The following is a 20,425-nucleotide window of genomic DNA, read 5'->3' as shown; positions in this document are numbered from 1 at the left end:
GCAGAAATGGGCTTCAGTTTGTGGGGCACTGGCACCAATACTAGGGAAAATGGAACCTGTATTGCTAGAGATGAAGAGAGAGTTTAAAATTGAATAGTAGGGACAAGGAATCAAATTGGGAAGATGTCACATCCCAAAGCATCAAGACAAGGTAAGAGAAAGGTACAACAAACTGTGGCAAACAGGGACAGAGTGTACAAGTCTAAGAGCAAATCAGATAAAATTCGATGTTATAAAAATAATTTTAAAAAAAGACACAGCTAAAGACTCTCTCTTTAAATGCATGTGGCGCTCAAAACCAAACAGATGAACTGATACTACAGATAAAAATTAAGTAGTACGATCTGATAACTATTAGAGACATAGCTACAGAATGACATAGATTGGGACCTGAATTTTGAGTGGTATGTAACATTTAGAAGTGAGAGGAAGGTAAGGAAAGGTGGAATGATGGTTCTGTTAATTAATGCTTGAATTTGCACATTAGAGAGGGATGACCTAAATTCAGGAAATTGAACATAGCAATATTTGGCTTGAGATGAGAAATGATAAAGGCAAAAAGTCACTTGTGGGAATGGTGTATAAGCCCCCTAATGATAACTTTAAGGACTGTCAATCTTGCCTTGAAATGTACCCAAATCTCTCTCAGCGGCAGCCATTGTTTCAATATTTAGTATTTTGCATTTTGAATGCCTTCTTTAGAAAGTTGCAAATTCTATTGAATGTCTGGATTTTGGCAGTGTCTCTCTCTCTCTTCACATTCCCGAGTGTGATTTGTTGATTTCTCACTTTCACCTCGGAACATGGCCATGCATTTTTAAACAATTCGTTCTGGCTGAGTTCAAGTTACAAATTTCCGTCAGTTGAAAGTTGGGATATATTTTTAAAAATAAACAGCATTATATGTGTTGAATAATCTGGATTGGTTCCTGCAGGTTGGAAAGTGGTAATTGTAATCTCAGTATTTAAGAAAAGAGGGAAGAGAGAAAATGGGGAGCTACCGACCTGTTAGCCTGACATCAGTAGTAGGGAAAATGTGAGAATCATTAATAAAGGATGTGGAAACAAGTCACTGAGAAAATAACTGGGCTTGCAGAGACTCCACATAAAAGGGAAATCAAACATAAAAAGGAAATCAAGGAGTTCTTTGTGGGTGTAACTAACAGAATAAATAAGAGGGAGTCAGTGCATGTGTATATTTAGATTATCTGAAAGTTTTTGATACAGATAACCACCTAGTTAAAAAAAAATTAGCGTACATGGAAATGGCAGAAATATACTGGCATGCTTTGAGAACAGGTTAACAGAAAATGGAAAAACAAAATAAACGGCTATCATTCTTAGGCTAGTGGGCTGCAACTGGTGAGGTACTGCAAGGATCAGTGCTTGGACCCCAGTTATTCACAATCTATATCAATGATTTGGATGTGGGATTAAAGGTACTATTTAAATCTATTTGCAGATGGAACAAAACTTGGTTGAGGCGAGCTGAAAGGAGAATGCAAAGATGTTTAAAGGATATTTGGAGAGGGCAAAAATTTGGCAGATGAAATACAATGTGAAGAAATGTTAGGTCATCAACTTTGGTGGGGAAAACAGAAATATAGCAGAGAGACTGGGAAATGTTGAATTTTAATGGGACTTAGGTGTCCTTGTTCATAAGTCACTGAAATCTAATATGCAGGTGCTGCAATCAATTAAGAAAAGGTATGTTGGCCCTAATCACGAGAGGGTTTGCATATAGGAGTACAGATGTCTAACTATAGAAGAATTCATAGAAATCCTACAGTGCAGAAGTAGGCCATTCAATTGCACCAACAACAATCCCACCAAGGCCCTATCCCCGTAACCCCTGTTAATCCCTCTAACCTACGCATCCCAGGACACTAAGGGGCAATTTAGCATGGCCAATACCTGTGCATCTTTGGACTGTGGGAGGAGCACCTGAAGGTAACCCATACAGATATGGGGAAGATGTGCAAACTCCATACAGACAGCAACCCAAGCCAGGAATCGAACCCAGACCCCTGGAGCTGTGAGGCAGCAGTACTAACCACTGTGCCGCCCATGTATAATTGTATAAAATTTTGTTGAGACCTTACCTGCAGTAATGTGTACAGTTTGATCATCTTACCTAAGGAAAGGTATGCTTACCATAAAAGGTATGCATCAAAGGTTCACCAGATTAATGGGATGGATGGCTAATGAGAAATTATTAAATAGACTGGGCCTTTATTCTCTGTGATTTAGAAGAATGAGAGGTGATCTTATTCAAACATAAAAAATTCTTAAAGGCTAAAGTGGATCAATGCAAGAAAGATGTTTCCCCTGGCTGGGATGTGTAGAAACATGGTTTCAGCATAAGTGACATGTTATTTAGGACTGAGATGAGGTGGAATTTCTTCCGTCAGAGAGTAGTGAATCTTTGTCATTCTCTGCCCTGAAGGGCTCTGGAGGCTCATTTGTTGAGTATGCTCAGGATTGAGATTGATACATTTACACGTATTTAAAACATCAAGGGGTACAGGGACAGTTCAAGGAAATGGTGTTGAAGAAGATCAGATATAATCTCATCAAATGGCAAAGTGGCCTTGAAACGTTGAAAGGCCTATCTCCCTCATTCTTACGTTCTTAATAAACTTATCAAACTTGAAGAGGATAAATTTGGGGTGGATTCAATCCATGTTTTTTACATTGGCAAAGGGATAGCTGAAGTATTACATTTAATTCCTTGGAAAAAGGTGCAGTTCCAGAAAACTGGTGGATAGCTAATGTAATCCCTAAGTTTAAGAAGGAGTACAGTATCTACCTAGAAAGTTATAAACTAGAGAAAATCTTGCTTCACCAACCTTACTGAATTTTTTGAAATAACAGAGAGCCGTCAATGGTATTGAAATTTATCTGGATCTTCAGCAGGTCTTTGAGAAGAAGTTCCAATATGGACTAATGAATGAGGTCAGAAAATATGAGTCAGCTGGTAGAATGTATTCCTAGCTGACTCCAAGGCTGTATGCAGAGCTCAGAAGTAGAGGATAGTTTTTCAGAGTAGCAGAAGTTGGGAAGAGAAGTTCCACTGCTCTTCCAAATTTACATTAATAATTTGGACATTGGAATCAAAAACATAATTTCTAAATGTGTGGTTGATAACACATTGTCAGGGGTAGGGGAATTACCATACTGAAGAGGATTGCAACACATTATAGGAAGACATTAATAAACTTGCAGAATCATAGACTGGTTACAGCAAAAGAAGCCATTTGGCCTCTATTGTCTGTGCTGGTTCTCTGAAAAAGCAGTTTACCGTGTGCAATTCCCTCCCTTCTCCCCAGGGCTCTAAGCATTCTTCTTTTTCAGATGGTGATCCAATTCCCTCTGGAATACCTCGATTGAACCAGCATCTCTCTCATACTCAGGTAGTGCATTTCCAGACGAAACACTCGTTGTGTGAAAATGTTTTCCCTTGTGTCATCATTGCTTTTTTTGCCAATTCTAGTTCTATATTCTTTTCCAGGGTTATGAGCCTTATTGACTATGCAATCATTATAATTACTTATCCCTAATTGCCCTTCAGGTGGTGATGAGTACCACCTTGACCTGTTACAATCCATCTGCTGTAGGTATACCCGGAATGCTGTTTGGGATGGAGTTTCAGGAAATTGCCCCAGCTACAATAGAGAAACAGCAATATACTTCCAACTCAAGATGATTTGAAGGGGAACTTGCACGTTGTTCCCATGCATCTTGCTGCCCTTGCCCCTCTAGGGAGTAGAGGTTATGGGTTTGGAAGTTGCTGTTGAAGAAGCCTTGGTGATTTGCTACATTGTTTTGTAGATAGTCTACAGTGCAGTCATGCTGTGCTGATGGTTGAGGGATTAGATGTGGGAGGTGGTGGATGGAACTCCAATCAAGTGGGCTGCTTTGTTCTGAATGGTGTCAAGCTTATTGACCATTGAAGCTGCACTCTAGGCAAGTGAAGAGTATTCCTCACGTTCTTGATTTGTGCTTTATATATGATGGACAGATTTTGGAGAGTCAGGAGGTGAATTCTTCTCTGCACAGTTCCCAGTGCTGACTTGCTCATGTAGCCACAGAATTATGTGGCTGATCCAGTTCAGTTTCTGATCAACGGTACTCCCCAGATATTGATGGTGGGAAATTCGGCGATGGTCACACCTTTGAATGTCAAAGAACAAAGAAAAGTACAGCACAAGAACAGGCCCTTTGGCCCTCCAAGCCTGTGCCGTTCATGATGCCCCAACTAAACTGAAACACAAACCTTCTGCCCTTACCTCGGTCCGTATCCTTCTATTCCCTTCCCATTCGTGTACCCATCCAAGTGCCTCTTAAATTTTGCTAACGTGCCTGCTTCCGCCAGCTCCTGTGGCATCACGTTCCAGGCACCCATCACTCTACGTGGAAAAACTTACCAAGCACATCTCAGGGCAATTCCCTGTGGATTGTCTACCACTGTACGCTCACCACCTCTGGTGGGCCTGGTCTGCCCTGTCAATGGGATGGCACATATCCAGAGATGGTGATTGTGGTATCTGGGGCTTTGCTAGGCATGATTGTAAGAGTACAAGCCTGTGCAACCGCTCTCCCGATTTTTGCTCAAGCTCCCAGTTGTTCATATGGAGGATGTTGCAAGGCTACTGTCATTTCTGGTGCCTACAGTGATACTGGGTGGTCTGTCTGGTCTCATTCCTTCTGGACTTGTAGTGGCTTGCTGGGTTGTTTCAGAGGGCATTTAAGAGTCAACCACATTGCTGTAGGTCTGAAATCACACGTAGACCAGACCAGGTACAGGCAACAGATTTCCTTCCCTAAAGAACATTAGTGAACCAGATTTTTTTTATGACAATCAACAATGATTTCATGGTTACTGTTATCCAAGAACAACTTTTTAATTCGAGATTTATTAACTGAATTTAATCTGCCAAGGTTTCAAACATGTCCCCAGAACATTTGCCTGGGCTTCTGGATAACTAGTTCAGTGACTTAGCCCTACACCACTGCCTCTCCCAATTACCTTAAATTTGTGCCCTTTTCTCAATCCTGCCACCAAAAGAATACCCAAATAATTGGCAAATGCAATACCAATAAAGACGAGGTACTACATTTTGGTGGAAGAATAGGAGGTAACTTATTGCTAGGAAAGTATGAGTCTAAATGGGGTAAACGAACAATGGGATCCCTGATAACAAATGCACCTATTGCAAGAAGTTGCACCACAGTCTAGCTAGGCTGTAAAAAGCAAACCAAGCACTAGATTTTATTTCTAGAAGGATAGAATTAAGAAATAGGAAAATTTATGTGAAATCTGTATGACATCTTGCTTCAGCTTTTTCCTGTAGCATAAAAATAGTATAGAGACATTTGAGAAAGTGCAGAGAAGATTTACAAGAACTATGCCAGAAATGCATGCATATACTTATCAGCAATGGATTGATGGCTTTGCATCTCTTTTCTCTTGGAAAAAAAAAGGCTGAGGGGTGACTTAGAGGTTTACAGCATGGAAACAGGCCCTTTGGCCCAACTTGTCCATTCCACCCTTGATTTTTAAATCCCTAAAATAATCCCAATTTTTCGCTTTTGGCCCATATCCCTCTATACCCATCATACCTAAGTAACTATCCAAATGCTTTTTAAAAGACAAAATCGTATCCGCCTCTACGACTACCTCTGGCATCCACCACCTTCTGTGTGAAAAAAATTGTCCTCTGGACTTTTGTATCTCTCCCCTCTCACCTTAAACCTATGCCCTCTAGTTTTAGACTCCTCTACCTTTGGGAAAAGATATTGACTACCTACCTTGTCTACGCCCCTTATTATTATATAGATCGCTATAAGGTCATCCCTCAGCCTTCTGTGCTCCAGAGGAGAAAAGTCCCAGTCTATTCAGCCTCTCCTTATAACTCAATCCATCAAGTCCCAGTAGCATCCGAGTAAATCTTTTCTGCACTCTTTCTAGTTTAATAATAGCCTTTCTATGAACTGCACACAGTATTCCAAGTGTGGCCTTAACAATGTCTTGTACAACTTCAACAGGATGTCCCAACTCCTGTATTCAGTGTTCTGACCGATGAAACCAAGCATGCCGAATGCCTTCTTCACCACTCTGTCCACCTGTGACTCCACTTTCGAGGAGCTATGAACATGTACCCCTAGATCTCTTTGTTCTTTAATTCTCCCCAGTGGCCCTACCATTAACTGAGTAAGTCCTGCCTGGTTCAATCTACCAAAATGATCACCTCACATTTATCTGGATTAAACTCCATCTGCCATTCGTCAGCCCACTGCCCCACTGACTTAATGAAGGTTTTTAAATTATGGAAAGTTTTGATAGAATGAATACAGAGGGAATTTTTCCTCTTGTAGGGAAGGCATAACTAAAGGCCGCCTTCAGATCTTCCACGACCTGTGGGCACCATGGGAGCTGGGATGATATTTTATTTAATTATTTAAGTTTCCTTTTTAGTTTTATTTTTGTTACAGTGGCCCACCAGGAGCTATCACCCTGTCATTTTTGTTTAATTTATAAATTATTAGTTTAATAAAAGAGTGTAGTGTGGTCATGAAAAATCTAAAAGGCAAGTTGGAAGAAACTACCCTCAAATTGATTAGAATGAGGACCTCTTCATACTATAGAGTGGGTTGAATCGAATGGCTTAGATCAAGCTTATCCAATGTTTTCGTGTGGGGGACATATTTCTGTTTTTCTCACTCAAGGGGCCAATAGGCAAATTTCAGAAAGATAAGGTATGGCACAGCATTAAACATGAATTTTGAAAACTTTGAGCTATGAAAGAAAGAAGCAACTTGCTGAGCAAAAGTAAAACAATGTCAGCAATAAGTTTATCATAAAAATCTGAGGAACAGCAGTATGTTCTCTATAGTTTCTATTATAGTAATCTATAGTTTCTATTCCATGTTACATTAATATTTTGGTGATCCATCAGTCTTGACTAGAAACCTATTGATATGTTTTGAGGGCTGTGCATGGCTCTTGTTTTTAAATAAGGATTTTTTCAACATGTTAGATGGGCAATTCTGGTAACCATTAAGACGAAGCTCACACATATGTTGTGGTATAGGTGTTTGTATCAATCATTAAGGAAGTTACAGCTGGGCACACAAAAAAACTCAACGTAAGCAGGAACAGTCAGTGTGATTTTATGAATGGAAAATCATGTTTAAGCAATTGTTAGAGTTCTTTGAAGGTGCAGCATGTACTGTGGATAAAGAGGCACCTGTAAATATACTGTACTCTGATTTCCACATCAAAGAATATTGCAGAAGGTAACTCATGATGTAGGGGTAACATATTAGCATGGATATAGAAAATTAGTTGGCATGAAACAAAGATAATGCATAAAATGGGTCTTTTTCTGATTGGCAGGATGTGACGAATGGAGTCCTGCAGGTGCCTGTGCTGGGGCCTCGACTTTTTACAATTCCTATTAATGACTTTGAAGGGAGCGAAGCCATGGTGGCTAAATTTGCAGATGGCACAGAGATAGGTAGGAAAGTAAGTTGTAAAGAGGTCGTAGCAAGCTGCAGATGGATATAGATGGGTTGAGTGAGTGTGCAAAAATCTGGCAGATGGAGTACAATGTAGGAAAATATAAAGTTGTTCACTTTGGCAGGAAGAATAAAAAAAAGTATTATTTAAATAGAGCACAACTGTAGATGTCCGAGATGCAGAGTGACCTATGTTTTCTAGTCATAAGATGTTAGTATGCAGGTACAAAGACTAATTAAAACCAATGGAATACCATCCTTTATTATGAGAGGAATTGAACATAAAAGTAAGGATGTCATGCCTCAGTTTTACAGGGCACTGGTGATACTACAAAGGATGTAAATGTGTCCAAGGCAGATCAGAGGAGGTTTACTTGACTGACGTGAAATTATGAGGAAAGCTTGGACGGGCTAGACTTTAGTCCACTGGAGTTTAGAAGAGTGAGGGGTGACTTGATTGAAATGTGCAAAGTCAAGAACAGTCTTGACAAGGTGGATGGGAAAAGGCGGTTTCCTCTTGTGGGTGACTCCAGAGCTAGGGGCTCTAGAATTAGGGATTGTCCTTTTAGGCCAAGTTTAGGAGAATTTTTTTCTCCCAGAGGTTGTGCAATTTTGGAACACTCTGAAGCGGAAGGCAGTGGAGACAGAGTTGAATGTTTTTTTAAAGCAGAGGTAGATAGATTCTTGTAAGGCAAGGTGATTAGAACTTATTAGGGGTAAAAGGGAATGTGGAATTTGAAACATAAACAGATTAGCTATGATCTTATTGAATGGCTCGAGGGGCCAAACCTGATCCTAATTCATATTTTTGTATAATCTGCCCAGCAGCAAGAGAGATTAAAAAGTCCCCTTGGAGTGGCATTTGTGAGAGAAACAAAAGTTGATTACTTTAGTTTTCCTAATATTGAACTGCTGGAGGTTGCAACTCATCCATTTTGGGCGGCATTTGGGAAGGAGAGGCAGTTCAGAGGTGAGAGAAACTACGTATGAACGGTGGCCTGATAGCTGCAATCGCTGTCACCGAGGGGCAGCAGAGAGGTGAAAAGAGTAGAAGACAGATCTTTGGGGACAGTCCAGATGATTCTGTAGAGAGGGAAAATAAGCTGTTGTTGCATTTGGGTTAATTTCAAAATTGAGCTATTTTGTTGGACAACAGAAGAACCATATCGAGCACTGCAAAGTTTGAGGAGAATTAATAGGAAAGAGACATCATAAGAACATAAGAACATAAGAAATAGGAGCAGGAGTAGGCCATCCAGCCCTTCGAGCCTGCCCCGCCATTCAATAAGATCATGGCTGATCTGTCGCTGCTCAGTTCCACTTTCCCGCCCTCTCCCCATAACCCTTAATCCCCTCTCCTATCAAAAACCCATCAACCCGCGTCTTAAAAATATTTAGCGAGGCAGCCTCCACCACTTTAATGGGCAGAGAATTCCAGAGATTCACCACCCTTTGAGTGAAGAAGTTCCTCCTCAACTCCGTTCTAAACCGCCCCCCTTTTATCTTGAGGCTGTGCCCCCTAGTCCTATTGTCTTTTTTGAGCGGGAAGAGTCTTTCCACCTCTATCCTATCCATCCCATTCATCATCTTATACGTTTCAATGAGATCTCCTCTCATTCTTCTAAACTCTAACGAGTACAAGCCCAGTTTATTCAGCCTCTCCTCATAGCTCAACCCTTTCAACTCCGGTATCAGCCTAGTAAACCTCCTCTGCACTCCCTCCAAGGCCAAAATATCTTTGCGCAGGTGCAGCGCCCAAAAATGCACACAGTACTCCAGTTGCGGCCTCACCAATGCCCTATACAGCTGCAGCAAGACCTCCCTACTTTTATATTCAATCCCCTTCGCTATGAAGGCCAGCATCCCATTCGCCTTCCTGACCACCTGCTGCACCTGCAAGCTGGGTTTTTGCGACTCATGCACAAGGACCCCGAGGTCCCTCTGCACCGTCGCCTGCTGCAGTTTTTCGCCTCGTAAGTAATAGTCCTTCCTACCATTTTTCCTACCAAAGTGGACCACCTCACACTTGCCAACATTAAATTCCATTTGCCATTTCCTGGCCCATTCGCCCAGCCTATCTAGATCCTTCTGCAGACTCTCCACACCCTCCGCACAATTTGCCGTTCCCCCAATCTTGGTGTCATCAGCAAATTTCGACACTCTACACTCGGTTCCCTCCTCCAGATCATCTATATAAATGGTAAAAAGCTGAGGCCCCAGCACCGACCCCTGGGGCACTCCACTAGTCACCATCCGCCAATCCGAATAGCACCCGTTGACTCCCACTCTCTGCCTCCTATCAGAATCAAACTAATATCATTCAACATTAAAAATCTATATTTATATTTACCTATGCTGCAGAAAAACATCCCCAAGACTGTGCAGAGAAGACAAATATTGACCAAGGGCCAATGAGAAATTAGAAGGGATGACTAAAAGCTTGATCAAAGAAGTAACTTTTATTGAAGATATTAACGGAGAGGGAGGTTTAGGTATAGAACTCCAAGACTCTTGAACCTTAGACAGTTGATCATACCACCATCAAAGGTGACAAAAAAGTGGTATACGCGTAGAAGGAATGTTGGAGGAATGGAGGCTTCTAGGAGGGTTGTTGGAATGCAAGAGGTTCCAGGGGTTAGGAAGGGAAAAGTCACGAAGTGGTTTGAACACAAGAATGAGAATTTTAATTCGGGAAGTTTGAGCGACTGGAGCTAGTGTATGTCAACGAGCATAGGAATGATTAGTTTTTGAGACGTGGTGGGAATATATGTGTAGCACAGGTTTTGATGCACAGATATTTTTGGAGGATGGCAAATGGGAGACGAGCCACAGCTGTGCATTTGACTATCCGTGAGTTTTGGAGCAGGCAAGTCTGCCAGAGACAAAGCCACGGCTGAGGATTTTGGTAGCAGATGGCTGAAGCAATGCAGAGATAGGTAATGTTATTCAAATGAAAGTTGGCAGACTTTGAAATGAAGAAGATATGGAGACGAAAACTAATTGTGGGATTGGATAAAAGGCCAAAATCATTAATAGCAGCAAGCTGTGATAATGGAGTGAGTGGTGAGTGAGTGATCAATGGTGAGTGGCGCAGAACTTGTGGCAGAGGCCAAGGACAAGCCCAATATCTTCCCTGCATTTAACGAAAATAAATTACATCTTGTCCAAAACAGGATGCTAGACAATTTGAATTTATATAGAAGGCTTTGTGTATTAAAACATGCCGGACTTTCAAGGGGTTATTATCGAAGCGTGACACCAAATAAAAATAAATAAATATTCAGGCAGATGACGCAAAGCTTGGTCAAAGAAATGGGTTTTAAAGAGTGCTTTTAAAAAATGGGAGAGCAATAGAGAAGCAGAGATGTTTTAGGGCTGAGACAACTGATGGAGCCAAATTGTCATCATTATACTTATGGAATCAGACCTAATGTAGAAGAAATTGGACAATGGTAGCCTGCTGGCACAGACTGTGTGCAGTGCTCAATGCCAGATACAGCCTGCACCACCACCACGACCCTACACAATTGACAAAGCAGTCAGAAATTTGATGGGGCAAAGGAGTAGGCAGCAGAGAGTGAAAGAGGTCCAGGAGTTGTCTAGTACTATGGTGGATCCCAGTTATTATTGTACTATGATTAACCTGAGACTCAGTTTACTTAACAACAATTAGACTCTGTGGCTGTGACGGGTGCAGTTTCACCTTCAGCACAGGAATAATAATCTATGGAGCGTTCGTTATGTAACACGAAGCAGCTGTCTTTACAACACAACCTAACACTTAAATTAACCTGAGAAATGCCATGAGAGAATCACCAGAGAAAATAACAACAGAATTAGTGATGTTTTACTTTACCTGTTTACATGTTTAGTAAGTAGGTTTGCATGTTCTGTAAGTAAGTGGATTTTAATTGGGCAGTTTCTCTTTGTTTGCAAGGTCTTTATTACTTGCTGAGATTGAGAAGGAAGAGAAGGAAAAGGATTGGTACTATGCACAGCTTCAAAATCTCACCAAAAGAATTGATAATCTCCCCCTCACAGAAAATGTAAGTTGAATTTCTGCTGATAACTTTTTCTTTCGATAGAAACTTGAAATTTTGTTACTTTCATCTATTATTAACTGAATAAACTCTAATCTTGATTGTTCATTTCATGTGTTTTTTATTATTTCATGGACTGTGGTGTCACTAGCAAGGCCAACATTTTTTTCCCAACCCTAATTACCCTTGCAAAGGTTGTGATGAACTGCCTTCTTTCATCTCTGCGGCCCATGTAGTGAAAATACATCGCCAATTAGGGTGACAATGCCAAGATTTAGCCTGAGCAATAATGAATGAACTGCAACATAATTCAAATCAAAATGGTGTATGAACTGTGGGGGAGACTTGTAGTTGGTGTTTGGGATGTGCTGAACCATGGTGTGCTGAAGGTGCTTGGCCTGAGTCTTTCAGATGTTCGATGGCATGCAAATCAGGCAGGCTGCTTTGTCTTCGTTGGCGTTGGGCTCCTCGATGCTGTTGGAACTGCACCCATCCAGGCAGTGGGGAATATTCCATCACGCTCCTAACTTGCGCCTTGTCGATGGTGGACAGGTTTTGGGAAGTCAGAAAGTGAGTCACTCGCTGCAGAATTCCCAATCTCTTATCTGCTCTTGTAACCGCAGCACTTGTATGGCCTAGGTAAGTTTCTGGCTATTGCTGACCTCCAGAATGTTGAAGGAGAGGAATTAACTTTTGTAATAGCTATAAATGTCACTTGAGTTAGTTAGACTCTCAGTGAAATTGGTCATTGCCTGGCATTTCTATGATACAAATGTTACCTGCCACTCAGCAGCAAAGGATGTTCCACTCCACATTGTGAATGGAGCTGAACATTGCAATCATTGATGTACATTTCCACATCTGACCTTATGATTGAGTAAAGGTTGTTGATAAAGCAATTGAAGATGATGGATCTAAGATGGAACTCCTGAGGAAATGTCCTGCGGCTTGAGATAATTGGCCTCCAATCTCTGTATTGTGTATGACCCCAGCCAATGAAGTGTTTCCCCCTAGTCTTTTTGACATCAGTTTTCCTACTCAATCAAACATTGTCTTGATATCATGGACAACCCCATCCATATAACCTCAAGAATTCAGCTCATTTGGACATGTCTGGATCAAGCCTTTAATGATATCAGGAGCCAGGTGGTCCCGACAGAATGTTAACTGATTATCAGTGAACAAACTGTTCGTGACTCAGTACCTCTTGATTGCTTCGTTGCTTACACTTTCAGGTCAGAAACTCCAAAGTGTTTTATAAAGTCCGCCTAGATCCTAAGTTTTGCATTTTGAGTTAGGCTAGGATAAGCATGATATGGTTCACCTTGGATATGATTCAACTGACCCACTAGGGAGCTTTCATCAAACAAAGTTTAATTCAGAATATAGTTGACATATAGGGAAAGAAAATTAGCAATAACTTCTATCAATTACAATCAAACAAAAACCACGATAATGTATAACAAATATATCTAAAATGTTCCAATCAAACAAAACTTCCCATAGACAAAAAACCCTTACCACAGATTTAACACAGCAAAGATTAATGCTCATGTGAAACTGGAACTGAGTCCTTTGGATGAATGCTGCAATTCTCTTGAGATATATACTGACAAGCTTGGAGTCAGAACAGTTTCCCAGAACACAAGGGGTTAGCCACCAGCAGATTCTCTACATCCAGGCAAGCAAGCAGCCTTGCTTTCAGCTAACCAGCAGAATTTCCAAAAGCAGGGATAGAAAGAAACTGCTTTTCAGCTTGATGTCCCTTCTAACCAAACGCAACTGCCAGCCAAACAGAAAATGAAATCTTAAATTCATTAGGGAAAAAAACTGTCCAAAACATATGATCTTCTTCCTAACAACATAGGGTCATAAAAGATCCCAGAGTAAAAATAAACAAACCCCTTTTCAGTAGCAATGAAAGGACTTCTACAGACAACTTGGCAGCAAAGAAACCAAAATTGCTTATAGCTACAGAGAACATGATTTTAAAAAAAAATTTCTTAAAGGTACACTAAAGTCACACTTTCCATCACTTTGCCAATGATCATGAGTAGTCTGACGGTCTGCTAAGTGGCCAGATTGAAATTGTCCTACTTTTTGAGGACAATATACCTGTGCTATTTTCCATTTATTTTCCAGCTCTACTAGAACAGCTTGGCTAACAGATACTCAGCTAGTTCTGGATCAGAAGTATTGTTGTTGGTGCCCATATGCTTTCCTGAATCCAGTGCACTCACTAATTTCTTGATATCACATTGGAGTTAACACATTGGCTAAAAACTGGCATCTGTGATTATGGGGATCTCAGGAGGAGGGGGAAATGCATTATGCAATAGGTAATCAAATATCTGGATATACATGGAACTTTCTCCTCCCTTTCACTTAATTGTCCACCGTGATTCACAATTGACAGGAGTACCAAACTTTGTTTGATTAGTTGTTAGATTGCTTAGCTCTGCCAGTAGCATGCCACATTTGCTTTTTGACATGCAGGCAGTTCTGTATTAGTAACTTCACCAATTTGGCATCACATTGTTCGGTATGCCAGGTGCTGCTCCTGACATTCTGTTCACTTCTCATTGAATCAGGGTTGATCCTCCAATTTGATGGTAAAGGTAGAGTGAGAGATATCTCAAGCCATGAGGTTACAGAATGTGGTTGAATAAGTTCTGCTGTTGCTGAGGGCCCATAGTGATCTGTGCTGCATCATTCCCAATTAGTGTGATGGTAGTGTCACAGAACAGTGTGGAAGATTGTCCTCGGTATGAAGACAGGAATCCTTCTGCTTAAGAGGATTGATATGTCATTTGCCTGAACTTTTTTTCCAGCATTGTGACCAAGTTCTTCACGTGGCCACAAAATGTTAATTTCTGGCACTTTTAGTTTAATGAAATAACTAGAGCTGAAAATTACCAGATGGGAGAAAAGGTAATGTTTATGTTCTGAAGAGACTGTTGAATAGAAAATGTAAGCAAGCTTTAGATCTTCCTGAATGTGAGTCTGCGATCATTGAAGTCTTTTTTCTGAAGGTGACACGGAACATGAGACATTGTTCGAGCAGGATGGAGGCAGAAGAGAAAAGGATGTGTGCAACACCCAGCTGTAAAATTCAAAGGTGGAATGGGTGAAGATACGTTCATTGTCTCCTGTATTGTGGAAACTATAATTCTATTGATTTGGGCATTTTGAACAGTTTTCTCTGCAGACAGACATGACTAGAAGACAGTTAGAGTTTGAAGCTCGGCAAATTCGATCCGCGATGGAAGAACAACTGGGAACGTGCCAGGATATGGAGAAACGAGCTCAGGTAGTATCAATATTGTGCAGTTTTAAAGAATATTTGATGTCTTCATCGAGAATAATTAAATATGAAATAACTTGAGAAAATGACTGCTTAAAAATAACAGACCTGTGAATGCTATGTTTTAAAGAATTGAGTAGTTTGTTGATTCCTGTTTCGTTTGGCTACTGGACTTTTATTTTAAATTAAAGTTTCAAGATAAATTGTTTTTGAAAGAATAAGGGAGATGGTATTGTTTGCGTAAGTTTCACAATATATTTTATGATAAAATAACCATGGATTCAAATTCTTTTGCAATTTTTTTTGTAAAAAGGAAAGGAACAATGATATATGCACACAACATAAAATATAAATATTGTATTGGTGTAGCTTTAACTGGACAGGCGAGAAACATAGAAAAACTACACAATACAGGCCCTTCAGCCCACAAAATTGTGCCGAACATGTCCCTACCTTAGAGATTACTAGGCTTACCTGTAACCCTCTATCTTACTAAGTTTCATGTACTTATCTAAATCCACCTCCATCACCGTTGCTGGCAGTCTGTTCCACGCACCCACCACTCTGAGTGAAAAACTTCTCTTCTGTACCTACTCCCCAGCACCTTCAATCTGTGTCCTCTTGTGGCAGCCCTGGGAAAAAGCCTCTGACTATCCACTCGATCAATACCCCCTCAGTATCTTATACACCTCTATCAGGTCACCCCTTATCCTTCGTCTCTCCAAGGAGAAAAGGCCATCCTTGTAAGGCATGCCCCCCAGTCCAGGCAACATCCTTGTAAATCTGCTTTGCATCCTTTCTATGGTTTCCACATTCTTCCTGTAATGAGGCGACCGGAACTGAGCACAGTACTCCAAATGGAGTCTGACCAGGATCCTATATAGCTGCAACATTATCTCCCGACTCCTAAACTCAATTCCTCGATTGATGAATGCCAGTACACCATACGCCGCCTTAACCACAGCTTCAACCTACATAGCTGCTTTGAGCATCCTATGAACTCAGACCCCAAGATCCTTCTGATCTTCCACACTGCCAAGAGTTCTACCATGAATATTATATTCTGCCATCCTATTTGATCTGCCAAAATGAACCACTTTACACTTAAAAGAAAGTTTCTTTTTCTAACTTAAGTTCATCCTAATGCAGATGAGAGTAGTACGAATTCAGCAAATAGAGAAGGATATGCTTCGTTTGCGACAGCACTTACAGTCCCAAGCAACAGAAACTGAGGTCAGTATGTTGTTTATAATTTATTATTTAGTGTTGAAATTATGAATATACTCTGATTGCATTGCTCACTTTTGAAAGTTAGAACTTGGAGCAAGGCAGCTTTTTTTCCGTGAATAATCGGAAAAAGTTCCATGTTGGAACCATAATTTGTATAGTTACTCACTGTCAGCTGGATCATCAGCAATAAACTAGAAGGCCTCAAGATCGTTGCATTTTTGAAACATGTATTTTGCATCAAACTGCCCATTTAATGCAGCAAGTATATTTTATATTTTAAAACTAATACGTTTGAGAGAAATAAAGGCTGGAATTCTCCAATCTCATACATCCCACTATTGCTGCCAGCAAGAGCAGAGAATTTGGCATTTCATTCACTGCAGCGGGATTGAAAAATCCCTGCTGCAGGTGAGGTCAGAGAATTCCAGCCAGAGTATTTTGTGCCTTTCAGAAGAAGCACATTTAATTTCTGTCATTGGGAGGTGCTGTACAAATACTGGATGGCAGCTGAATTACATAATTTAAACAGTTTCCTAACCACTCCCAGGAATTATCTTTCATCTGTACCATTTTGAGTCTGAGTTGTAGCTTCTGTATGGAATTTTGTCTAATGCATTTTAGTTTCTCAGATCTCAAAATTTTAAAAATGAGAACAAGCTGAAAATATTGTGATACATAAAGAGCAGAAAATAATCAGGCTTCCATATAGTTTCTGATGAGCCTCCCCCAAAAGACCTGAGTGTGCTTTCACATATCCTGGGTAAGGGTAGGATTAGATTAATTTTAAGGTTCCCACAATCAAATAGTCTGTAAAGATTCACAATTATACATGAATCACAGTCCTTTAAACTAGTTATTGGAAAGCTGCAGGCACTTGGGGAAATGCAGCACAGTGGGAAAGGAAGTCTTCAGGAGAGGAAAGGAGCAGATAAATTTGGAATGTAGGCTGGGACTTCCTCTAACCATGGTGTTTTATTAAAGATGAATGTTTAGAAATACATTGGTCATCCGTATGAATTATGTACTTAAGTTTTTAAGCTAATACGTTATTTTGTTCCTTTAAAGAATAGGCACGCCAGAAATAATTTGGGGAATAATCTGTGTGGGGTAAAATTTCCTATGTATTTATGTTTAGAGACTCTTAATCAGATCATAACTGAAACAGCCAGTGTAGAAGATCATGAAAATTTGAGTGTGGATGTGTTATATGCTTAACTACATAATGTCAGAATTTCTCAGCTTCTATATGCCCATATATCAATCCCTGCACCTAAATGCACATTGTCTCATTATAATGCAACGCCCCCAGGCTAAAGAATCTTGCGGATAAATTTCTTGCAATGAAGCTGGTTCAAAATAAGGCTAAAATTAATAACATAGTTTAGCCACAGCAGGTAACAAAAGTATTTTTTCTAATTATGTTTTTGATTGATATGGTGGACGTGCCACAAATATAATCAAATGAACCTGTGTGATGTTTAAAAGCATGTTAACTAAGAGAAATATTGTACTTTGTGACTACATTTTTCAGGGAGCACTGAAGCCCAACAGCATTCAGACAATTAAACACTGCACTGAAAGAATTTTAAAAAATGCAATCTCCTCTTGGAATAGCACACTTTTAATGTGATTAGACAGGGCAGTTTTTTTTCTACTAACTATAATGGGTTGTTTTCCAGTTTTGCTATATATCATAAATATTTTCTGTTTATAGAACATATAGCATGTCCGATGTATTCAAAAGATCTTATTTCTATCATGCATTGTGCAGATGTAAAACAAGAAGAAACCCCACAGGAGTTTCATAATGTGTTAGCATCAGATGCTGAATACATTTATGGGCTTCGTAATTCATCTATTAAACGTTTAAATTTGTTTCAGACCCAAAAAAGAGTTGCATTATATAAAATCTTTTGCAATTGGTGAAGTACATTTTGAGTTGTAGGCGCTGTTGTCATCTTTGACGTCCACCTTAGAGGGTGTCTGGGCCTCAGTTTAATGTGACATTTGATAAACAGCACCCTAGAAACTGTAATAATCTCTTGGAGCGTAAACTTAAGGCTGCGTACTCGAGTCTCTGAAGTGGAGCGTATGAACCTGGTGAGAATGTTGCCACTAAACCATAACCAGTACGATCAGTAGTGCATGATTTTCATTATGATATTGAATATGTTTTCATTTTAATTTAAAGCACTTTTGATACTTCAGGCATAAATAGTGCTCCTAATAGACAGCTGCTGCCAAAGAAGATTTTAAGAACATTTATTTTTAATGGTAAGCTGTCTAAAATGGTTGCACTGAATAGGAAGAATGCCTCTGTCTGTCCTGAGGCTATTTAGTATTTTTATTCTATTAAGTGAGCTATTCAGTGAATAGGATATTTTTGGCCATACATTTTCAGGATGTTTGTCATGTGACCAAATGCTCTCAGATCTGCTTGTGCATTCTCATCCCCCAGAGGACTTCTTACATCCTGTCATTTTAACAGCACAGTCAGAAAGAGACTGTAGCTTTCTGAGCACCTTCTTTGTCTCTGGGTATTGTGACACACGGCTAGATCTCAGTGGACGTGCAGTAGTTTCATCAAATCATGTCACTGAAGTGGGTGGGGTTTGCTGCTGATCTCTTAGGCCAGAGGTTCAGGAGTAAAGCAGCAAGCACGGTTCCACTGCAGAGATGCAGCGTGGAAGCAAGGGAGGTTTAACAATTCCTCAGACGACTTCTGTGTTTTAAATTTAATGCCAAGATTATTCTTTAAACAGAAGCCATCGCAAACTAAACATGAACAAACGGTGTCACATGATGCTGAACGACCGAGTGATTGTCAGGAAACAACAGAAGCTAGTATGGGTACTGCAGGGAGTGGGCAGGTAAGGAGATTTTTAATTTCATACCAATTAAGAGAATCATGAGAATGCATTGCAGCAACACATGTAGTTTGGTGGATTTTTTGTTGCAGCATGTGTACATGTATGCTGTCTTTCTGTTTTATCTCTATCAAAACAGCCTTGATAATTTGGCTTAGTCCTCTGCACATTAAAGTGGTTTTTCATTTAAGTAAATATATTTTCCATAATTTTGTTAAATAAAATTTCAGGGAAAAAATATTTGTTTTGTTAATTATTTTGGAATATTCCATAATGGAAATACTGATAACAGCAATGTTCTAATTCAATTTGATTAGATATTATGCAGAAATACTGCTAAGGATTAAAGGCAATAGTTTGATGCACATTTGGGTATTGACAATTACATCCAATGTTTAGATTAACTTTCTTTAACCACTGTTTTATCTTAAGCACTCTATAAGGAATGTTGTAAAGCCATTTTCTTCTCATTCATAAATTACATAAGAACCCTGTAACTTTGTAAAAGGAAAGAGAAAATGCAGAAGGAAAATCCACTTGTATTACAAAATGAAATTAAACCCTGAAAGAATGTGAAATAAGAGCAATTATACCTTAATAATTCAGCTTTATATACTCCAATTGAGAAGTAATATAAATGGAGAAGATAACTGATGCTTTGTTAACTGGATCTGATATTACCTAGCCAAATATTGTTATTCATGTATCCAGATCTCAAGATGATTTGTTTTGATATCTAAAGTGAACAATCAAACCAAAATGATGACATTCTGCATGTTATCCTGAGGAATAGTATAGATAATTCACCCTGAAGTGTTTCTCTCAAATTGATGTGGTCATTTATAGTTTCAGAATTGGAGCAGAGAATGTTATATTGGTAGCAACCAAGCAAAATTAAAGGAAATTTCCATTTTGGTTTGATAAGTAGGTTTTTTACTGTACTCCAGCCAGAGCCACTATGAATCGGTGTGCAGCGCATAGAACATGTCTGTTTAAATGCAGTGTTACCAAAATCCATCAAACATTATATATGTACTTAAAGTCCTCCTACTACTAAGAATAAAATTCAATTTTAAAAAAACTCCCTAAGGCAAATAAGTAGTTTCTAAAATCTAATAACTGATAACCAATTGGTGCTTGCCATCACGAGAATCAGCACAAAATGCACAACTGCCGACTCTCAAAAGCCCATTGCCTTTTAACACTCACTTGAGCATTGATTGGCAGTGGGCAGGACTTCCATCTGCCCTTAGGAGGATATCCCACCCATAAGAGCTGCTGACTAATCAAATTGACCAACAGTTATACAACCAGGCCAGGCACAACACTGCAGTAACCAGAAGCTGTACTGCAGCACCCTGCCTGGAACTAAGTCCTGAAACCATTGGAAAAGTAAATTCTGGTGGCAGAAGCATAGAGGATGCTCTGGGATGTCAGGAAGGGGGCGATTATGGTTTCTGGGG

At 39.8% G+C, this 20,425-nt stretch overlaps 1 protein-coding gene across 6 annotated transcripts in view; it reads left to right on the top strand.

The window, feature by feature from the left end:
• Positions 1–20,425, top strand: part of apc (APC regulator of WNT signaling pathway) — a 215,649-nt gene that overhangs the window by 140,153 nt on the left and 55,071 nt on the right. For 5 of the 6 annotated variants that reach the window (XM_080189009.1, XM_080189006.1, XM_080189008.1 and 2 more), the window contains 4 exons: positions 11,459–11,567; positions 14,758–14,871; positions 16,015–16,098; positions 18,858–18,965. In XM_080189009.1, coding sequence (XP_080045135.1) covers positions 11,459–11,567; positions 14,758–14,871; positions 16,015–16,098; positions 18,858–18,965 — 415 coding nt within the window. Of the gene's footprint in view, positions 1–11,458; positions 11,568–14,757; positions 14,872–16,014; positions 16,099–18,857; positions 18,966–20,425 lie in introns of those variants that run through there. The other variant, XM_080189012.1, reaches the window with a different exon arrangement.

This window comes from Carcharhinus amblyrhynchos, chromosome 5, assembly GCF_965287045.1.
Source record: "Carcharhinus amblyrhynchos chromosome 5, sCarAmb.v2.hapA, whole genome shotgun sequence".
Classification (NCBI taxonomy): Eukaryota; Metazoa; Chordata; class Chondrichthyes; order Carcharhiniformes; family Carcharhinidae; genus Carcharhinus; species Carcharhinus amblyrhynchos.
Note: the sequence above shows the minus strand (reverse complement) of the source record. Positions and strands in the feature narration are given on the sequence as shown.